General features: G+C 40.2%; 1 protein-coding gene across 7 annotated transcripts in view; it reads right to left on the bottom strand.

The window, feature by feature from the left end:
* Positions 1-21,583, bottom strand: part of STAU1 (staufen double-stranded RNA binding protein 1) — a 61,504-nt gene extending 39,921 nt beyond the window's left edge. For 2 of the 7 annotated variants that reach the window (XM_010835073.1, XM_010835072.1), the window contains exons 1-3: positions 11,548-11,872; positions 3,084-3,372; positions 1,301-1,425 (exon numbers count right to left, since the gene is read on the bottom strand). In XM_010835073.1, the coding sequence (XP_010833375.1) occupies positions 1,301-1,425; positions 3,084-3,288 (330 nt within the window). In that variant the 5' untranslated portion in view covers positions 3,289-3,372; positions 11,548-11,872. Of the gene's footprint in view, positions 1-1,300; positions 1,426-3,083; positions 3,373-11,547; positions 11,873-20,718 lie in introns of those variants that run through there. The other 5 variants (XM_010835074.1, XM_010835075.1, XM_010835076.1 and 2 more) reach the window with 5 other exon arrangements.
* Between the last annotated feature and the right edge of the window lie 165 nt (positions 21,584-21,748).

A 21,748-nucleotide genomic window follows, 5' to 3' on the forward strand; every position in this document is an offset into this window, starting at 1 on the left:
TAATAAAGGGAATCCCAAAGTTAAGATCTGCAAAAAAAATCCTGTAGAAGAAACAGAACAGTTACCAAAAAATTGGCTAATTGCCTTTTAAAAGTAAAGAAATATTTCAAATATAATTATGCTTTAGAATAATATTAAAACTACCTTCATGAGAGTGGGAAATTTCTGTTTTTCTTAAATGTATAATTGCTTAATTGTAATAGCTACCATTTCTCAAGCATTTACTATGTGCCAGACACTGCACTCCACACTTTGACATATATTCTCACAATAGACCTATCAGGTAGGTACTATTATCTCCATTTTACAGATGAGGAAACAGTTTCAAAAAAAGTAGTAACCTGCACAAGGTCACCCAGTTAGTAAGAAGCTAAGATTCAAACCCAAATCTGCCTGACTCCAAAGGCAACTAACCAAAATGTGCTGCCCTTTGGGGCCTGTTCATAATTGTGGTCAATGCTACTTTTAGTCCAAGAAAAAAGAGAAACTTGGTATCATTCAAGGCTTGAGGTTTGCATGTCAGGAAAACTGAGGCACAAAGAGACAAACAACTCATCCTTATAAAACTGTATTATCTTACTTCAAGGCTAGAATCAGAAATAGGCCTAATTCCTTCTCTCTCATACTGTAGTTGCAAAAGATAAAACCAGATACACAAACATTTAGGGTCCAAGCACATTAGCACAGATATCAAGCAAGCTTAAAAGTCTGAACTCCTGAATAACAAATAGTAAAAATTCAAATTGCAGTCAGTCTTTCATCCTTTAAGGTGACAGTGACAAGGGAACCTGAAATCAGAGATAATCCCATGTACTCACAAGGAGATTAATTTCCACCTCTCACATTCAAACCTTGTATCTGATTCTGAACAAGAAGCAACACTGATTTCCCATTCTCCTCCTCTCCCTGCCCGGACCTAAGGTACCTATGCATGTGCAAACGAACAGGAAAGGAGCCAGACGGAGGCTGCAGCCAGAAGGCCCAGAGCCCGGAAAACTCACAGGAAACCATTCACAGGTGCTTGGGACTTGTCTTGATTCAGAATCCTAAACAACCACATGCTAACTGAAGTTTTAAAAGCCAAATATCCCCCAGAGAAGCATCTCTTTTGTTTGACCCACTCTGCAAGGATGGAAAAAAGAAGTGACTCGCCCAAAATCTATACTTCTGCATCTCTTTAAAATCACCTCAGCAGTTTCAAATATGTGTTTTGAATCACTGCATCACTTGCAACTGTATGAAAAGAAAGAAAACATTCCTAGTGGGTTATAAATGCACAAGCAGTATGGACAATATTTACCTTACAGTGAGCTGGACCTTGCTCACGCAAAAGCTTATACTCAGGCTGAATCTTGTTGAAACGGGCTAACTCATTCACAAGACACATTGGGGTTTTCTCTTTAGGGTGTGCCATGTTAGAAGGAACTGAAAAATAATGTGAGAGCGTTGAGGTCAACTAGCAGTGTTAGAGACGGCGGCTCTCCAGGGCTATGAAGAGAGGGAAAACAAACGCAACGTCTAATGATTTAGAGCCAACAGCAATGCAAAACTGCAAACCACACTGAGGGCACGTATCTGAAGACACAGCTGGGATCTTTTCTGAACCAGTTGAAGTCAGGTAACCTAGGAGGGGGTGTGTCTTCAAAAGAGAGAGAACAGAAAACACAGGAATAACTAAACCATGGCAAGCACACAAGATTTGAAATCGGATGAGGGACTGCTATTATAACCAAGGGAATAACAATGAGGTCTTTTGAGCAGAGACACATACACACACTGGTTACTACAACAGTTGTCAGCTGTACCCTGTTCATTATTTCACAAAACGCAATATGCCAATACCATTTCTTAAACGACTGTCTTTTTCCAAATAGTTAACTTCTCCTTCCTGGGACATCTTCTCGTCTTATCTCCAGAGGCTGCCATCCTCAGACTTTACCTATCTTTAATAATTATGTAAGTAAAATAAAATGGTCTTGGAGGGCGGGAGTTTTATAAAGTCAACAAAATGTGGATATAAGAACACATTAGAAGAGATAGCAATTAAATCCCAGAGGACTGAACTAGTCCATGCCATTGCCTATTAAGATGGTTTTCAAATGGCAAACAGGGGGAACCCTGAGCCTCTAGGGGACTGTGACAAGTCAAGAACGCCATCTGGGGAGCTGGTCCAAGAAGTCCAGAGGCAGCAGCGTGACCGAGTCTGTGCAGCGGAGAGTGGGACGAGCTGAAACCCTAAGGAGAGAGGTACAAAGCAAGGAAGCGAGAGGATGGAGGAGGAAATGCAAGGGAGATGTCAGGCATCAAGGGCCGCGAAGAGCTTATTATAAGGCGACTCCAGTACAGAGACACCTGTGTGGACACCCCCGTTAACTAGCTTTGCAACTTGGGATGAGGAGAGGGGGAGATATGGGGAGCAGAATATTGTTTTTAAGGGTTATTTCCCCAGGGGTTCCAAGTCTTTTCCAATCCATGGATATTTTTATTTCATTTTTGTTTTCCTAATATTCAAATTTGAGGCCTTCCTTTTTAAACATCTCTGCTGCTTTGTTCAATTTCTCTTTGGCCCTCACTGTGATTTCTCAACCACCTCTGGATGGCAATTTAAACTTAGTCAAAATAAAAATTAGCAAATGCCAACACATTCTTCTGTATCCCAAAATCTGGCTGTCCCCTTGCTTGGGATAAATCTTACAGACCTCCAAAAAGGGTACTTACAGCTACAAATCAGTTCTGGGAAATCATTTTAACAGCAGAATTTTCCCATATAACAATGAATATCCCAAGTGGTATTTATTGCTCAATTTTTTTCTGCCAGCTACCAGTTTATAACAGAGTAGGCTTTACAGTTTGGTTTCCAATTTTCTCCTTACACTTTGAAATAGTCTGTAAAAGGCCTCTATTGAGCCAGTATATTATCAAGTGTGTTTTATATCTGATATAAAGAAGTGTGGGCAGTATACTTTCTCCTGCTTCTTGAAGGTAAATGTGCAAGAGCTCCCTGTATCTGCAATCTACTTATCAGGTCAGCAAACAGGCTAAGAAAACATTTGAAACAGAAGACACTTGGATCACACGCTTACCTGCAGCTGCACTGGTGGAGGTAAGAGATGCAGAGGGTAAAGCAGAGTTTTGAATAGGTCTACCTGCATTTTCAGAGGGCAGAGAGCTAGCAGTAGAAGGAATACTCATCAAAGGCTGTGAGAGAAGAGACTGGTTCTTGTTCAGTATTTGGCTCCCTGAGAGAGCAGCAGATGGGTTCTGAACTTGCACTTGAACTTGAGACATGGTCACTTTCAACAAAAGTGAACAACTGCAGGTAAACAGCTTTCAGTGCAGGTTAATTCAGTGCTATGAAGTCTAAAGTTCTACCTGAAAGTTGTAAGGGAAAGAAAATAAAAAGATAAATTATAGAAGAGATATGTAATTGCCAATATTCAGTCAAAAACTGGTGTCACCTACTCAAGTATGAAAACAGCCCGTTCAGTCTGTAACTGTGATGTACAGTAAGATTCACTAGCTTTGTGAATTTCTCATAGTGTTTTTTCCCCCAGAGTGTTTTAAAATGACTTACAACACCCACATACCCTGCACGCTCATTTTACAAAGACTATCGGCAGGGTACAATAATACTTATTGTTGAATACTAAGAATTATAAACTATAGCCTGCATTAAAAAATCAAATTAAAAACATGAAGAGCTTTCCACTGAATATGGGATATGGTAAAGGTTTCTGGGCTCAAAATGATAAGAAACTGAAAGTAAACTGGGTTTGTAACACAATTACTGGTGAACGTAAACACGGCTTCCATTTTTTGGCCATGTGCTCAGAATGGCACCTCTGGAGCTCTCCTTTAAGTTGACTGAAGAAAGAGAATTAATTCCTCCTTTTTGCCATTTCTTTTTCCTTATGATGATAAAAGACCTTTTTGTTCTCCTGTAAGGTTTGTTTGAGATAGTCTCATTTATTTACAGATTCCAAACAAGAATTGTTGCACCCACAACCATGCTCATGGATCCTCAGAATAGCAAAGAACATTCTACAGTATGTTTATTATTAAAAGCAAAAGTGGAGAAGATGCAGAAGAGAGGAACAGATCTCAGGCTGACAATTTTACTAGTGTGGCTTATGAAGGGAACAGAGAAGATTTTTATTGTATCTTGTAAGTTCCAAAGGTATTAATTCTAAATACATTTAAATTTCTGCACCAGTCAAAAATAAGGACAGTTCTGCTCATTTTCATGGCCATCGTTCAAAAAGCTGAAAATGTTTAAGCAAATCAAAAGTACTCAAAAATAACCATTAAGCAACAAAGAACAGAAAAAGCCAAGCAAGGCAGAAACCAGCAAACTAACAAATTAGAAGTTCTACTATAAAGTAATTTGTTACTTTCGTTTTTTGTTAAGTCTCAAAATGATTTTTAATTAAAGCCAAACCTCTACAAACAGATGAATGACCAAAGCACTTAAGTTACTTGAAGTCTTGGAACACCCTCCCTCGTGGAGAGCAAAGTGAAAAAGTGAAGTTGCTCAGTCGTGTCTCCATGGACTGTATGGACTGTGTGACCCCATGGACTGTAGCCTGCCAGGCTCCTGTGCATGGGATTTTCCAGGCAAGAATACTGAAGCAGGTTGCTCCTGCTCTTCTCCAGGAGATCTTCCTAACCCAGGGATCAAATCCTGGTCTCCCCACGCACTGCAGGCAGACTCTTTACCATCTAAGCCACCAGGGAAGCCCTTTGCAGAGAGCAAAAAGGACTACAAAACTCAAAACAAGGCAAAAATCAGAAACAAAAGCACCTTGGCTAAACTATGACTTTGGTTAGTAACAGGCATAAATACTACCTTACACGACACAATTCTCCAACATTACAGTTGTTTCCTGTCTACTTTTGAAATCAGAACAAAATAACAGAGGAGATGCACTGAAGATTTGGGTACTGGTCTTAGCAGACAAGTTGCCAGTGTCAAGCAACAAGTCCAAAACCTTTTAGAAGGCAGCTATGACCTCCTTTCATTGTTCAATCAGCTGCCAAAATATAAATATTTCTCTCTCAATCTTCCCCTCCTGCTCTTATTCATTCTCTCCCTCTCTCTCAACTCTGTCCTGACGGCATTTTTCTACCCTCCCGTGCAAAAAAAACAAAACCACTGAGAGTTGTACTCACAACTTCACAACACCAACCACAGATCACAGGTCCAAACATAAGCCAAAAGCACAATGTTTGCTCCAGAGTCTACCCGCATCCCAGAAAGTGAAAGTGAAGTCGCTCAGTCGTGTCTGACTCTTTGAGACCCCGTGGACTGTAGCCCACCAGGCTCCTCCGTCCATGGGATTCTCCAGCCAAGAGTATTGGAGTGGGTTGCCATTTCCTTCTCCAGGGAATCTTCCCGACCCAGGGAAGCAACCCAACTCTGCCCTGGGTGGCTCTTGAGAGTCTGAGACTGAATGAACTAAATTTAGAAAGGGTGGGGCCCAAAGGGATCTTTGTTGGCTAGCTTCTTTACAGCAGGCCCACTGCCAGCATTTCCAATGACAGGCATAAATTCATAGGTTTGCTAGAAGTTGAGAAATGAAACAAACAGGATATTAATTAAGACTGCCCCAAAAATGCTAACCTCATGTACACCTGGAGGAGTTTTATCTTTCAAACAACTGGTTGAAATAAATAGTTCAAAACTGCAGACAGAAAATATTTTAAACCCTAATAAGGCTCTATATTTTATAATTTTTTAGTTTGCAATATGGCCAATAAAAATTCAGCACAGTACTCCTTTTAAGTCATTTACTAATTTAACTTTCCTATGTGTTTTTAAGCCTGAAAATAGAATCTAAAGAAATAGTTTTAAAGAGGCAATTTTGCTCCCCAAGGACACCTGACAGTACCTGGAGACATCATTTGGCCGTCACATCCGGGAAATGGGAGAACCTACTGGTGACCAGCGGGGAGAGGAGCAGGGGTGCCATTTCTAGCACATACATGTGCGTTCACAGAGCAGAACCCTGCTCATGTATGAGGCGCTCATATTCTCAGAGAGGAAAGAAAACCCCTTTTCATCTCAAAAGGCCCTGAAATACTGATGCTAATATTTTACCCAAACAGATGCTCTTCCCCTAAGAGAAGTCAGGCAGCTACAAATAAAGCTTTTCACTACTGCCATCTATATAGTTCATGGAAGCATTCAGGGGAATCACAGAATTTCAGAGATATTATTTCCGCATAAATTAAGAACCTTTTGCTCAACCATACTGAGATTAAATCCTTAAATGAAAACTTACACTTTCCTTTACACTTGTCTTTAAGCATTGTTTTCCATCAGATAAATTAGGGACTTAAAAGAGATGTAAATGCTTTATTAGAGTCTTCTTACAGAAGAAGAGTATTTCACACACAGGAAAATTAGGTTGAAAAGTTTAAAACACAAAGACTCCAGTTTTCCCTGAGGCTGGAAACCCTTTTGACTGTGAAGCCTGTGTTGTGCTGTTTCCCTGCCTCCTGCCTCCAGCACAGATGAGAACCGTTCATCTACTGATTTTTTCCTCTAATTGGGGAGCTTGAGATACCAACTCAAGAAACCATTTTCATCCTGTTCTCAAATCCTAAATTTACGGAATGCAAATAAAGGACTACAACATTGTGAGTGGTGAGATGACAAGAATTATGGGTACCTCTTTTTAAAAGATTCCTAATTCCAAGTCCCCCCAGATCCTAACTTGGGCCTGGCGACATAAAAATCTCATAAAAAACAGTCTCACCTGGCAATTTCCACTTTACAAGTGTCAAGTACTTTTTAATGGGTTGCAGTAAGGGGAATATGGGCACATTATAAAAGCATTTTGAAAAATTGTACATGATGTGCTAAAAAGTGATCAGGCACAAAATGCACATTCCTAACTCAGCCAATGAATCTACCAAAACTGGGCCATACTGAGTGCACAGCCTGAGTGACTTAATACACAAAAAGGCAGATCCTTCTAGAAACAGTTTACAGAACCACCTACAGTACTGCTTAGTACCAATCCCTTTCAACTAACAGACTGCTAAACTGCGCAGTATGAAACATCTACTTCAGCAATTATGGGAAAACATCATTTCTATTACTAATACCCATTTTTTAACAGCGTTAACACATAAGTGTCCATACTTTTGTGCAATCTACACATCATTCCCTTTTGTAATAAGTGATGTTTCCAAACAAGATGTATTTTTTAAAAAAAGGAAGGAAGGAAAGAAAAAGAAAAGAAAAAAGTCATCCCAATTCTGGACAAGCTTTTAAAAGCCAAAACACCGCACTAAGTATTTCCCCTTCTTGCCTTTATTATTAGGTTAGTGCAAAAGTAATTGCAATTTTGCCCTGTTAAACCCTGCCATTTGATACTGGAAATGCATCCTTAAATGTGGTTATGTTGTATTAATATATCATTTTAATGCACATTTCTCACTTTTTTTTTGCGAACGACATTATTTGCTATTTATTTTATATTTAGACTATGGAAATGATGTTAGACAAACAGCAAATTCGAGCAAGTTTTAATTCAAGTTCAAAGTGAGTTGTAAAGCAGTGGAGACAACTCACAACATCAACAACACATTTGGCCCAGGAATTGCTAATGAACATACAGTGCAGTGATGGTTCAAGAAGTTTTGCAAAGGAGATGAGAGCTTTGAAGATGAGTGTAGTGGACGGCCATCAGAAGCTGACGATGACCAACTGAGAGCAATCATCAGAGCTGATACTCTTACAACTACACAAGAGGCTGCAAAGAACTCAACGTCTACCATCTACAGCCGTTCAGCATTTGAAGCAAATTGGAAGGGTGAAAAAACTCAGTAAGTGGGTGCCTTGTGGGCTGACCAGAAAAAAAAAAAAAATCGTTCGGAAGTGTCATCTTCTCTTGCTCTACGCCAACGACAAACCATTTCTCGATCAGATTGTAACATGCGACGAAAAGTGTCATTAAAAAAAGTTGTCATTTTATATGACAACTGGCGACGACCAGCTCAGTGGCTGGACTGAGAAGCAGCTCCAAATCACTTCCTAAAGCCAAAGCTGCACCAGAGAAAGGTCATGGTCACTGTTTGGTGGTCTGCTGCCTGTCTGATCCACTACAGCTTTCTGTCTGTTCAGCAAATTGATGAGATGCACCAAAAACTACAATGCCTGCAGCTGGTATTGGTCAACAGAAGGGCCCAATTCTTTTCCACAACATCCAATCGCACGTCGCACAACGCTTCAAAAGTTGAATGAATTGGGCTACAAAGTTTTGCCTCCTCCATCATATTCACCTGACCTCTCACCAAACGACTACCGCTTCTTCAAGCATCTCGAGAACTTTTTGCAGGAAAAACGCTTCCACAACCAGCAGGAGGCAGAAGATGCTTTCCATGAGTTCGTTGAATCCTGAAGCACAGATTTTTATGCTACAGGAATAAACTAACTTATTTCTCATTGACAAAAATATGTTGATTGTAATGATCCCTACTTTAAGTAACAAAGATGTGTTTGAGCCTAGTTATAGTGATTTAAAATTCACGATCCGAAAAAACCACAATTACTTCTGTGCCAACTTAATAAATCTTACATAGTATGGGTACACAGATATGAAGGATCTGTGCTTCACCATAACACAGCTTTAGCAGTACCAACGGCAATTTTAGGATACATTTATTCACTATTCAACAAAATCTATTAAGCCTCTACTACATGTGAACTCTTCTATGGCAGACTGTACATTCTCAAGTGCTAGAACTACTTGTTAAACTTTTCCTCAAAGACACAAGAAGAGCTCTTTAAGCAACCAACTGTACATCTATTAATCTGTTCTCTACAGCTTCTGAGAGGCTTTACTTAGAGCAACTTCGTCAACAACAACAAAAAGTTAAGGAACAAACCACTTTTCCTATAAAAGTCTTGAAATATACCTAAAATACCCACATCATTCCCTTACATCCAACAGGTTACTTCCAAGATCCTTCTCCCAGACATCTTTCTAGCTGCAATGAGGTTATACAGTTTTCTGCAAGTGAACTCACTCCCCCAACCACCACTTCACCCTACCTTCACCTCCCCTCCAGCAGCATCCTCCACCCCCTACCCCCACAAAGACAGCACTTCACTGACTCCAAAGGTTATCCAAACACCCGTAGGCAGAGCACCAGAAGCACAGAAACACGGCAGTCATTATCATCCTACATAATCATTTCCAAAAAGACAATGTCAATGTCGAGCAAATAATGTTCAACAACAGGCCCATATACCAAATCACACAATAATAAAAGGTTCTTCAAAAGAAATATGACTGAACTACTTAAGAGGAAAAAGAAAGAGAGACAGCAATGTACTTGGTGCCCAGGAGAAAGACACAGGACAAACAGCCATGCTGAGGCACAATCACTTGCAAGGCAATAAAGTGAGCCAAAAATAACACCTGGAAACCCAGACTCGTCAAGACCTTTGCACCCAATACAAGAGCCTGACTGCAGCCCTCACACAGTTGGCCCAATGCCATGTGGGCAGTGGGCAACTCTCTTTCCACACAAATGTAACCACTGGGTAGTCCATTTAAAGAAATACTTCCTAAAAGAGAATTCATTATTAATTGTTTATCACAGAAAAGCTATCACACCATACCATAGGCTAAAGTGAAAAAAAAAAAAAAAGATTTCGTTCTGCAGCCTAGCAAGTTGCAAATCTTTCTTTTCTAGGCTTGAAACCTTATCAAGAGCTCCCCGCCCCGCCAATCTCCCTTCTTCTAGAAGAAACTCTTAAAAATAACACAAATACATTATTTTTGTAAATACGGAAGTGGGTTTGAGAGGTTGGTATGTTTTTTTGGCTACGCAGCACAACTTGTGGGATCTTCTATAATTCACTGACCAGCAACTGAACCGGACCCTCGGTAGTGAAAGCAAGGAGTTCTAACCACTGGACCACCAAGGCATTCCCAAAATGGAAATGTTTTTAAATCAAAATATCCATCTGTGATTCGCTGGAGATTTTTAAGAGTAGTACTGTGTACCATATCTTGAATAAGAAGGGGCTTGGTTCAACTCCGTTAACTGGCTTTTCCTTTCAGAGAAGAGAAATTGTAGACTGTAGCCCTGTGCCATCTACCTAGAAACACAACAGCATTTACCACCATCTTCAGGCAAAACGGACCAGTGCCAAGACTTACGTTTCTAAGAAACCGGCCTTGCTGTTAAGGCTGTGTGCTCAGTTGTGTCCAACTCCTTGTAACTTTATAGACTGCAGCCCACCAGACTTCTCTGACCATGTAATTTTCCAGGCAAGAATACTGAAGTGGGTTGCCATTTCCTTCTCCAGGGGGCCTTCCCGACCCAGGGATTGAACCCGCGTCTCCTGCATTGGTAGGTGGATTCTTTACCACTGAGCCACCTGGGAAGCCCTTTGTTGCTAAGTAGCAACCAACAATGTTAAATCAGATCAAACTTTTGAGTTGTAGCTTTCAGTTCTACTCCCACCTCAGACCGCAATTCTATGTCCAGCTCCTGGCAATCCACTGCTTGCTTGCCTCAGTTTGCCCAAAGCGCCACATAAAGGCTCTCTGACAAAGCCTCAGCTGTAGTGATCTGAAAGCTACAACCCTGACGGAATCCTGAGGCACTGTAACAGTTACTCAGTTCTTTGAAAAGAAAAGTATTTTACAAATTCAGTGTGTTGAGTGCATACATATCCATTTCCCTGGGCTTTGTATAACAGTTTCTTTTGCATCAATTTCCTCATTCCCAAGGAAAGCAAGGGCTCACTTGTCTCCTAATCGCCACCTCAGAGAGAGGGTGTTGATGATGGGCTTCCAGCTCTTAGAGGGAGACTGCTACAGAGCACAGAGCAGGGCCAGTGCTTGCAGTGTGTTTTGCAGTCTCCTCATCAAGGACTGTAAAATCCTGAACACGCTTACTGTAAACCTTTTTTGGTTGAGACAATCAAAAGCAGCCAGTGGGAAATGGAATTTGTTTTCATTCACAATAGAAAATGCTGAATTATTCCCACCAGCTTAAAAACCAAGTTTAGCAAAAATCAAAGGCAAATCTCTAAATAAATCTCTAAATCAAAGGCAAACTAAATAAAGTTTCTATAACCAAGATGCTATGTTTAATGTCACTTCAGTGGTCAATTTTCATGTCTCTACATTTAAAGTACATGGTAGGGCTGGCTAGAAGGTTTTAGCAAAAATCAAAGGCAAATCTCTAAATAAATCTCTAAATCAAAGGCAAACTAAATAAAGTTTCTATAACCAAGATGCTATGTTTAATGCCGCTTCAGTGGTCAATTTTCATGTCTCTACATTTAAAGTACATGGTAGGGCTGGCTAGAAGGTTTTACATTATTTCAACAATTTCCCCTGTATTTACTTTCGAATTAAATCCTAAAAGTAAAAAGAAATCAAACTACATAAAAGTTTCTTCTGTTTCTCTAATATTATAGCCAGAAGTAAAAGCCATTTTCCATATAAATCACTGAAGAATTCAAAAACATTATAGATTATGAACAAGCCTGAAATTATAGAGCCAAACTATGCATACCTTAAAAACAAGTGCTTCAGCAACAATGTCGTTTTGGTTCAGTTCTGAGAGGTTAGTTACGTGGTTAGGAAACTCCTGGAAAATAAGAAAGCATGGTACTTTACTAGAGTCAATCTTTTTCTGAAAACAAAGATATATATTGCTGAATTTACCAGGAAGCTTCTGAAAGCGTGAAGTCAAGGCTTGCAGCAGCACACTGTAGCGTCTACTAGAAGACACACCTGCCTGGGAGCCGACTGGGTGCAAAGCGCGTCGCAGACACAGACATAAGGGACAACAGAAATGTCCTTCTTAAGCCTTAATTACTTCCTGCTAAGCGAACTATGAATACCTCGGAAATTAATTTTTTAAAAGGAACTCAAGGGAACTCCCTGGTGGTCCAGCAGTTGGGGCTCCACTGTTTCAGCGCCTAGGGCACGGGCTCAATCGATTGCTCACTGGGGATGTAAGATCCTTCAAGCTACATGGTGTGGCCGAAAAGGAAAAAAAGGATCCAGACATAAAATATTTTCCAACCACACAAGTCTGATTTTTAAATTTGCAGCCCCCCTCTTTTAACTACTGGTTAAATACTTTAGGGCATAAATGTCCTTACCATACGCTTGATGATGCAAATGCAATTACATGGGAAAATTTACAAAAAGGCACTCTGTACACAAGTATTCTTATATTAAACTGCAAAATATGAAAAAACACATTACCTCTAGTAAATCTAAAACCATAATCATTCTTTAGGACTGGATTTCAGGTAACATAAGAGTTTAACTCTCAAACTCCCAAGTCTCATTTACCTAGCGGCTCCTCCTCTTTAAATGGCCAATAGTCAGTAACAAACAGAATTCCTTACCTTGAGATGCTTTTTGCATTCTTACAACATAAAATAATTTTAATGTTGCTCATTTCAATTACACACTGCTACTGTGATTAATAAGCAATAAAAAGTAGCTTTGCTGTCCAACTAATTTCAGAAATAAAATTATGAGTTCTAATGTTCTACAGTATTTTAACAACCCAAGTTCTTCCTGTAAATAGTATACTACACTAACAATTTTCCAATCTAGAACCCTACTGTTCCACAATCTTGCCCATTCAAAGACTAGCATGAATGGAACTGAAAAGGCCTGTGCAGAGCCCAAACAGGTGTCTAAGGCCACCTAACAGAGCCTGTGCCTTTGATCAATGGGGCTTTCCTCAATCCAAGCCCATCTAAATCTATGCTGAATGCTTTTGGTAGGTTTGGTTTTCCAGCCCAAACCTGAAGTTAAAAAACTAAAATGGGGGATTTCCCTGGTGGTCCAGTGGCTGGGACTCCGTGCTCCCGATGCAAGAGCCCTGGGTTTGATCCCGGGTTGGAGAACTAGATCCCACATGCCTCCACTAAGAATTCACACATTTCAACGAAAGGTCCCGCATGCTGCAACTAACACTTAGCACAGCCAAATAAATTAATTAATTTAAAAAAAATTCAAATGGAATAAAGCAGCTGCTATTAATAGATTCAGAAAACAGTGAGAAACAACTGCCAGCAACTTAACAGCAAGGAAAATAGGGGTGGGGGGAGGGCAGTCTACAACCACCTGGATTTCAAACGTCTCAACACATGTAAGTGATAGCTGAGATTCACATAGACGTTCACATTTCCATGAGCAAACTTATTCTTTAAATCCCCAACCATTTCCAAAGCCAACATGGTTATTATCCGTGTATGTTTATAGCATTCACGCCAAGAAGCAGCAGAGAAGACTATAGGTTAAGCCCAACTCCCTTTCTTTCCCACTCAAGAAACACACTAGAATGCAAGAGAGTGAATTAAACTCACTGTTGTGTTCAACTCAACAAGTACTTCCTGAACACCCACTACATTGTAGGCACTATTCTGGGCACTAGGGAGAGAGGAGTACACAAGTTCTTGTCCTCACGGACTCCACATTTGTATAGGAACAACCTTGAACCCACACAAATTTAAATAAATAATTTACTGCTGCTAAGTCGCTTCAGTCGTGTCTGACTCTGTGCAACCCCATAGACGGCAGCCCACCAGGCTCCGCTGTCCCTGGGATTCTCCAGGCAAGAACACCGGAGTGGGTTGCCGTTTCCTTCCCCAATGCATGAAAGGGAAAAGTAAAAGTGAAGTCGCTCAGTCGTGTCCGACTCTTAGCGACCCCATGGACTGCAGCCTAACAGGCTCCTCCGTCCATGGGATTTGCCAGGCAAGAGTACTGGAGTGGGCTGCCATTGCCTTCTCCAAATAATTTACAGTAGCATTTTAATTAGTAGTAACATCATTTGTAATACACATTACCTCATCACTAAAGAAGACACAACAAAACATAAAAGGCACTTTGGCTGCAAGACACTGATGTAGGATAAGGCAGACTAGCTATTACAGGGCTGTTTGGGTGAGGTACAGAAACCTGTTTTTTTTTAACAGCTTGATTACACCTCAGAATTTTATTTGGTAAACAAAGGATAGTGCACCCTCAAAGCGTTGAGGGCAGGACAACCCAGAAGGAGTGGCCGAGAAAGCTCTCGACTGGGGATCTGAGGCTGGGTCCCAATTTTGGTGCTCAGCTGAATCATCCTGAGCAACTTACTCTGTAGGCTCAACCTTTTAATATGTTAAATAGAGTTACTGCCACCAATTTCACATGATTAATAAACCATAATCATATTATTCCTGGGTGGATTAACTGGTAATGTAGGTGAAATGCTTGTAAATGATGACATGTCACACCAAAGTCAGCTGTTAAACATCACTTTCTTAGGGTACACAGTAACCAACATTATAATACTAATAAATTATGCTTAAGATACATTATTTGAGAAAGAAAAAAATATATAAGACTTTCCTGGGGGTCCAGGGGTTAAGAGTCCACACTTCCACTGCAGGGGGCGTGGATTTGATCCCTGGTTGGGGAACTAAGCTCTCACATGCCTTGTAAACGGGCAAAAAAAGACTGTAACAAACTTAAAAACAACCTCATCCCCTCCAAAAAAATTTTTTACTTTATTCTTTTTTGTTTGGTGTTTAATAAATTCTGAGTTAACAGGGAAAAATAGTTCCCTGAGGCAGTCATCCTCTAACTGTTCAGACTCTAAAGGTTCATTCTACGACAAACCAAAAGGAAACTTATTTACCTAACCATATTTGACTGTCATCTAGGTAAAGTGTCATGGAGCTTCAAGGAGCAGGTTAAACTGTGCAACAAAGAACATGAGCATCCAAGAATAATCAGACTTATTATTACATATAAATTCTCTGCTAACAGAGGAAAGGACCACCTAGCATTTTATACCAAATCACAATGGCAACGGCAGACAGTGGCCCTATCTGTATCAGGATGGAATCTGCAAGGGTAGAAAATTCATGCCTCAGTTAATTTTAATCTATAGAAAGCATGGACTTCAAAAAAGAAAAAAATGTGCGAGAATTAGACAAGATCTAATGGCACCCCACTCCAGTACTCCTGCCTGGAAAATCCCATGGACGGAGGAGCCTGGAAGGCTGGAGTCCATGGGGTCACTGAGGGTCGGACACGACTGAGCGACTTCACTTTCACTTTTCACTTTCAAGCATTGGAGAAGGAAATGGCAACCCACCCCAGTGTTCTTGCCTGGAGAATCCCAGGGACGGGGGAGCCTGGTGGGCTGCCGTCTATGGGGTTGCACAGAGTCGGACATGACTGACGTGACTTAGCAGCAGGTAGATCCCAAAGCTCCTGCCTGAGAGGAGCTAATACAGTAGCCACTTAAGAAGCATTATCTGCTCACTCCCTTCCCAGAAAAGACCTATTTCCAACACCTTTTCCTGATTAATGAGACACACTTACAACACCTTGGTTGAGATTAAACACAGAATGGAAACTCAAATACCATCTCACTAAAACGCCAAAACCAAAGGCACACTTAGTTTCACTGATCTAGCCTTTTAAGATTAGCCATAAGAGATGACGACTGCAGAGTTGGAGAACCAAAGAGGCTTCTCATTCAGGGGATCATCGATTCAAAGAAAGTAAAAAAAAAAAAACTGTTTAAGAGGCAGTCCAATACCAAATAGAAAGTTACATTAAATATTCTGAGTACCGTCAGCCAGGAAATGAATGTTCGAAATGGCTGGGAACCAAAGAGGGCAACAGCTCTATAAAGTTAGAGGCTTAGTTAACTCATTTCCAATAAAGCAGAATAACGCGACTCTAAAGAAACCAGTTTTCTTAGCAACAATCTTGTCTATAGTTAATCAATCATTTATAATAAACTTCATGAAGGGAGATTATAGCAATAATTTAGGGAAAGGCTAAGGAAACCTCCTCCTCCCCATTTACTTCTAAGCCCTACCCTCAACCTTTGAATCAGCCTAACAGTTGATAAGTTGACTGGAGCAATCTATCACAACAAATAAAAGGAAACTGTAAATCCAAGCTACTTCAAGGAAATGACACAGCATTCATTTAAAAGACTGAGTATTACTGAGCCAAACTTTTTCCCGGATTGGTCTAAAGCCTTAGTGAACAAAATTCATCCTAACTGCCCTGGGTGGGAAAACTGGGAAGAAAGCACTGTTGACCGGCAGAATCAATCATCCTAAACAAAAAGCACCTGAGAATAATTAGAGACGGCGTGCTCAGTAGGAGGAGCTCAGGACCCGCTCCAGTACCAGGCCTCCTGGATGGATCTCAGCTATTACAACCCTTCACTGCAAAGGCAGCTCAGGAGGATCAGAAATACAACATAAAGTGTCCACTTCAACCTCTAGCACAAAGGAAGAGCTCAATCAACAGCAGCTTTTATATTATTAAATAAATTCAATCTGACCTTTCAGATTCCTTTGCTGCATCAAGTAACTCTCACCCTGTAATCCTAACCTGGCACATGGTAAGAGCTCAATAAATAGTAGCAAAAATTGTCCAGCAAATTCACTGATCCTGTCCTCAGTCATAAAACATCTATAAATATAAACTTACAGTTACACACCACTTGTAAAAAAAAATTTTTTTTAATGGAAGTAGAGAACATGCTGATTAAAATCAACCCACACTCACTGGGTAACCAACTGTACCGATACCTCAGGTAGACACACAATCTGATGAGCAACCATTTCATTTTGGGAAAAGACCCCAGGGCATTTAAATAGGTTTTCTTAGACTTTGTAGTTCAGCAGACATTTCAAAAGGCCTCTAGGATAATTATGACCTCTATTATATGATAAAACAATTTTCTGTTTTGCTTTCATTACTGTTAAAAACTCAAAAAGTCATCACACTTTTCCAAATTAGATTCCAGTTTAAACAGAAGCAGATGGGCTACAGATTTAATATTTAGAAGACCAATTTTTATTTGAAAGCAAATACATTCTTGGATAGATTTTCCTACTTTTGTTTTCAGTAAATATACTTTGAGGGAGTCCCCTGAATATACTCCTTTAACAATTGAACATATGTTATTTCAGAAAATATAATTAAGTCTGAAGAGAGTTTGCTTCTACCTCCATTTATCTGGTGACACAAATCACTTTACATCAGCCTTATTCACTTCTATGGAAATGTACATATTTAAAATAAGCTATTGGCAGTAATTTCCTCATTCTACCATTTTATTAAAATAAATAATTATCCTTGATAGTTCAGAGAATTTTTTAGTTCAGAGCATGAAGCTGTCAGCAAAATATATCCAAGCCATCCATCTGGCAGCATTTGTTAAGATCAACATAGCTGCATATTTATAATCTTACTATCTCCTTATGTGAGAAGAAAGGATCTGATCAACATTACTCAAACTTTATAATACTTGATACATGGATAAGCACATCTTCATGCAAAAAGTTCTTAAAACAATTCCCTTTAGAAAGCAAAGTTCTGGGACTTCCCTGGTGGTCCAGAGGTTAAGATTCTGGTTTTCTTCTTCAGAGGGCACGGGTTCAATCCCTGGTCAGGGAAGTTCTACATGCTGCACAGTGCAGCCAAAAAAATAAAGCAAAGAGTTCTGTAACTAAAATAAAATTTGGAAACAAAAGTCAACAAAGCTCTTGGCTTTCAGGATCAAGGAATACCTTGTAGAATTGTCTCAATTAAGATTAACTCTGGTAGATAATCATGCTGTGTGCTGATATTATAATTTACTTGGAAATGTACTGAAAATAAAGCAGATTAATGAATTAAAAGAGATGGACAGACAGAAATGGCACATGATAAAGCAAATATAGTAAAATAATGGCAGAAAGTAGGTGGTAAATACAGAGGTGTACACTGAAATTCTTGAAACTGTTATATGTGTGAAAAATTTCATAACAAAATGTTAGGGAAAAATAACCATAGCAACTAAAATGTCTTCTTATGGTTAAATGTATAAATTATATTTCTTGGATAAAACCTGGTCAAAACCAAGCATTTAAGGAAAAGCCCATGCAGAAAATTCACCAGAAGCATTTTAACTACAAAGGTCTCTGTCACAAGAAGTTAATCTGAAACAATCTGTTACAGATCTAATGTGAAACAAAAATATGCTATAAAATTCTCTAAACTTTTTTTTTAGGTGAATCTGCACCAATATATGGAGAAGGAATTGGCAACCCACTCCAGTCTTCCTGCCTGGAGAATCCCAGGGACGGGGAAGCCTGGTGGGCTGCTGTCTCTGGGGTCGCACAGAGCTGGACACGACTGAAGTGACTTAGCAGCAGCAACAGCAGCAGCAGCACCAATATAACTTAACAATAGTAGCTTGTGAACTTTACTGATTGAAAAAATAATTTTACACAACAACTCAATGAACACACATATATAATACGTACACATACATAAGGGAAACAAAAGTTCTCTAAATAATTTTGAAAGCGCCAAATCCTATTCTGAGAGAAATAAAGCAACTCCAAAAGCTCTCATTTGAGGGAGAGAAATTAATATTTCCCCAAACTGAGCAATTCTTTGTTACTAAGTAGGACATCAAATATGATCCAGTTTGGAAACTCATAAACTAGGCTTCTAGTATTGATATACGACATCCTACAGAAAGATACCTTTTTCATGAAAGTTTCATCTTTCTGCTGGTGAATTTCACTCTTTCTCACTCCATCCAGTCAAAGCACATCAGAGAAAACTGCCCCATAAGCTGAGACCCACTCTATGCCTCCGCCCACGGTCAAGTCTTATTGGAGAGAAACTCTGGATAAAGCAGCACGCTATAGCCCATGTTTAATAATTATATCCAGAATGTTAATGGCTTAGACTTCAGAATCGAAGAGGGGGAAGTTCCATGAGTCATGCTCATCTCTAAACTTAAGATAATCTGTATATAAATAGGCTTTCTGGCCGAATCTTAAAAGTGAGCACTTTAGTCTGAACTAACAGTAACAATTCCAAATATTTAAAAGTTTTACTTAACGCCTACTGGGAAACACTGTGCATTTTTTAAAAATAAACTATGTTTTGTGTCCTTTCTTAGATATCAAAATGGTTGGGTTTCCCCCCTCCCTAATTTTAAGAGGCAGGCATATTCCTGCTCATCTTCCAGGTTGTAGTAACTAACAAGTAAATTAACTGATTAAGCTCAAAAGTAAATCTGAACAATTGAAATAATGATATGACAGGTCTACAAGTTGAAAACTGTTCATAACCAGAAATTTCAAAAGTAACAGTAACAAACACAATATTCCTGTCAACCTCCATTCTAAGAGAGATCTCTTTTTAGATGAGAAGGAAAAACATGAATATTCATGCTGTGAATTCATTCTTATTTACAAAATTGGTTTATAAATACAGCAGATTGTGGGGAGTGGCCATCTTTAAAATAAATCTTTGAAATAAAATATCCTTTGCTTAATTCTTACCCTAAGGTGATAGTGTATTTACACAACTACTGTAAAGAAACTTTGGAGGTTTCATAATGAATTATTAACTGTACTTTAACTTTGACACAAAGCTTTTCTCCATTAAAAGTGGTTTAACAGGTAGGCCTCCACCAAAACAAGATTAGGGATATATGTATTTATGATTGCTTTTCAATTACAGTGAATAGCTGTTGATATTGTACACAAAGAAGCAGGGCAGCATTTTGGATAGGTCTTTGAGGGTGGTTAAGTTCCGCCCCCCCCTGCCCCGATATACAGTAATCATGTATAAACAGAGATAAGAAGCCCAACAAACAAAATAAGAACTATGATTCCACTAAAAGTAAACCTTGTGACAGATTAAGAGTCTGGGGCAATCTGGTAAAATTGTATGATATTCAGGATTTATTTCAAAATAACCTAGTTTGGGGGAGGGGGCACTACATGAAACAAGACTGACCTTGGCTATGAGTTAATAATTATCAAATGTGAATAATCAATTCAGGGGGTTCTCTGTACTATTCGACTTTTGTATGTTTTCCATAATAAAATGTTTTTTTTAAAATTAGATTATCAACTGCAGAGTTAAAGTCATTTCCCTAATACTACAATTTTGAATATGGCAGAAGACATGCTTTGTATTGCCTGTATAGCTGTTTTTAGAGAGTCATCCAAAGACTTTAAACTATTTCTTGGATGTAAGACTGTGTCAAAAAATTCTAGGAAAACGTCAAAATCCAGGAGGCCACTTTGCATCCAGTGTGTTACTGAGAGATGGGTGTAAATCAAAGTTTAAGTTCAGAAGGAAATGTACTACCTAAAACAACCCTATGAAATAGGAGGGTCAGTCAGCAGAGCGAACACACCTTCCTCACTCTTCCATAAGTTAGAACCCCCATAAACTGAGTTTCCTTAATGAAGGGGACAACTGGACAACTGAAAACAGAATTAAAAGAAACTCAGTATCTTCAAATCAAGCTGCTGTGTAAAAATCCCACTTGTTGGAAGGGAGGCTAAGAAGGGAAGGGATATAGACACACATACAGCGGATTCACAAGGTTGTACGGCAGAAACTAACACAACCGCTGGAAAGCAATTATGCTCCAACTAAATAATCACCACCAACAAAAGAAATAAAAATTAAAAACTAAAAATCCCACCCGTGACCAGGATGACTGAAGCTCCCTCCACCACCCCACTGTATTTTTAGTTTTGACTTCAACAAGCTGCAGTGCAATCTACCTTTGGTAAGCACACTGATTCCTGAAAAGTCCAAAATCAACCAAAAATCTGGTCTCTTTTTCCACCACCCTCTAAACGATGAAAGCGACAAGCAAAAGGGCAAGAGTGACCTTAAAAACGTCCCCACAGCCAGAGAACAGAGGCAGAACAGACGGAAGCACACATCTTCGCCGAACAGAAGGAAACGTCCACATAAGCAACACTGCAACACGGAGGTGGGGCAAGGGCTTAAAAGCAAGGCCGGCCCGCGGGGACAGAGGGGACTTAAAAGCAAAGCTGCGGTGAGGGGAAAAAAAAGTCAGAAGTTAGAGATGCAGCGGCAAGAAAAGACAAGACATTTTTCCAGCTCCGGACACGGACACCCTCCCTCCAGAGCCTGACAAACACAGCAAGTGCTCCAGAATGGTTTGCTAAACTCAAGGAAACTTTCCCAGAAATGGAATGACAACAAGAAGCCGGATGATGGGCAGGGGGAAAGAAAAAAAAAGAACAGGTTGCTCATAGACTTGAGGGAACTGGTGAAAATCCTGCAGTTGACTCAGCGGAGGAGATGGAAATAACAACACTTATCTTTCACAGACTGCCGGCTCAGGGTGTCCCCATGAAACAGACGCCCCTTTCAGATGCTGACCACCCCAAAACAATGCCCCGGCGCTGGCGGTGGGCACGAAGCTGAAACGTTTCCGCCTCTAAGGAAACCCAAAACGGGTAGGTAGGTCAACTCTGGTCCAATCTCTCTACCCATTAAGTTTGACCCTAACATCACGCTAATAAACTATGCAGGCGGTGTATTGGGACACGCTGTGGGTCTGGCACCCTGATAAGCGCTTCCCACGCCCCGTTTCACTGAACCCTACCAGCCTTCGGAGGCAGGGACGGCATTCGCCCCCTTTTTTTTTAGTAACCAAAACACAAAAGACTTCCAGCGACTTGCCGAAGGGGGGGGACAGTGCTGGGATCTGCCCCCCAACCCCCGCGTCGGACACCTGGGCCAGGCTCGTATCACGCTCCATACCCGGCTGAGGTGATCTGGGTGTCCCGGACCCCCAGGGACTGGAAGCGGGGGGACCCCCCCGCACCCCTCCCGCCCCGGCCCCGAGAATAACTTCGGCAACGCCGCGCGAGGAAAAGGAATGAAGC

This window comes from Bison bison, unplaced genomic scaffold (genome assembly GCF_000754665.1).
Source record: "Bison bison bison isolate TAMUID 2011002044 unplaced genomic scaffold, Bison_UMD1.0 scf7180017864038, whole genome shotgun sequence".
NCBI classification, from domain to species: domain Eukaryota; kingdom Metazoa; phylum Chordata; class Mammalia; order Artiodactyla; family Bovidae; genus Bison; species Bison bison.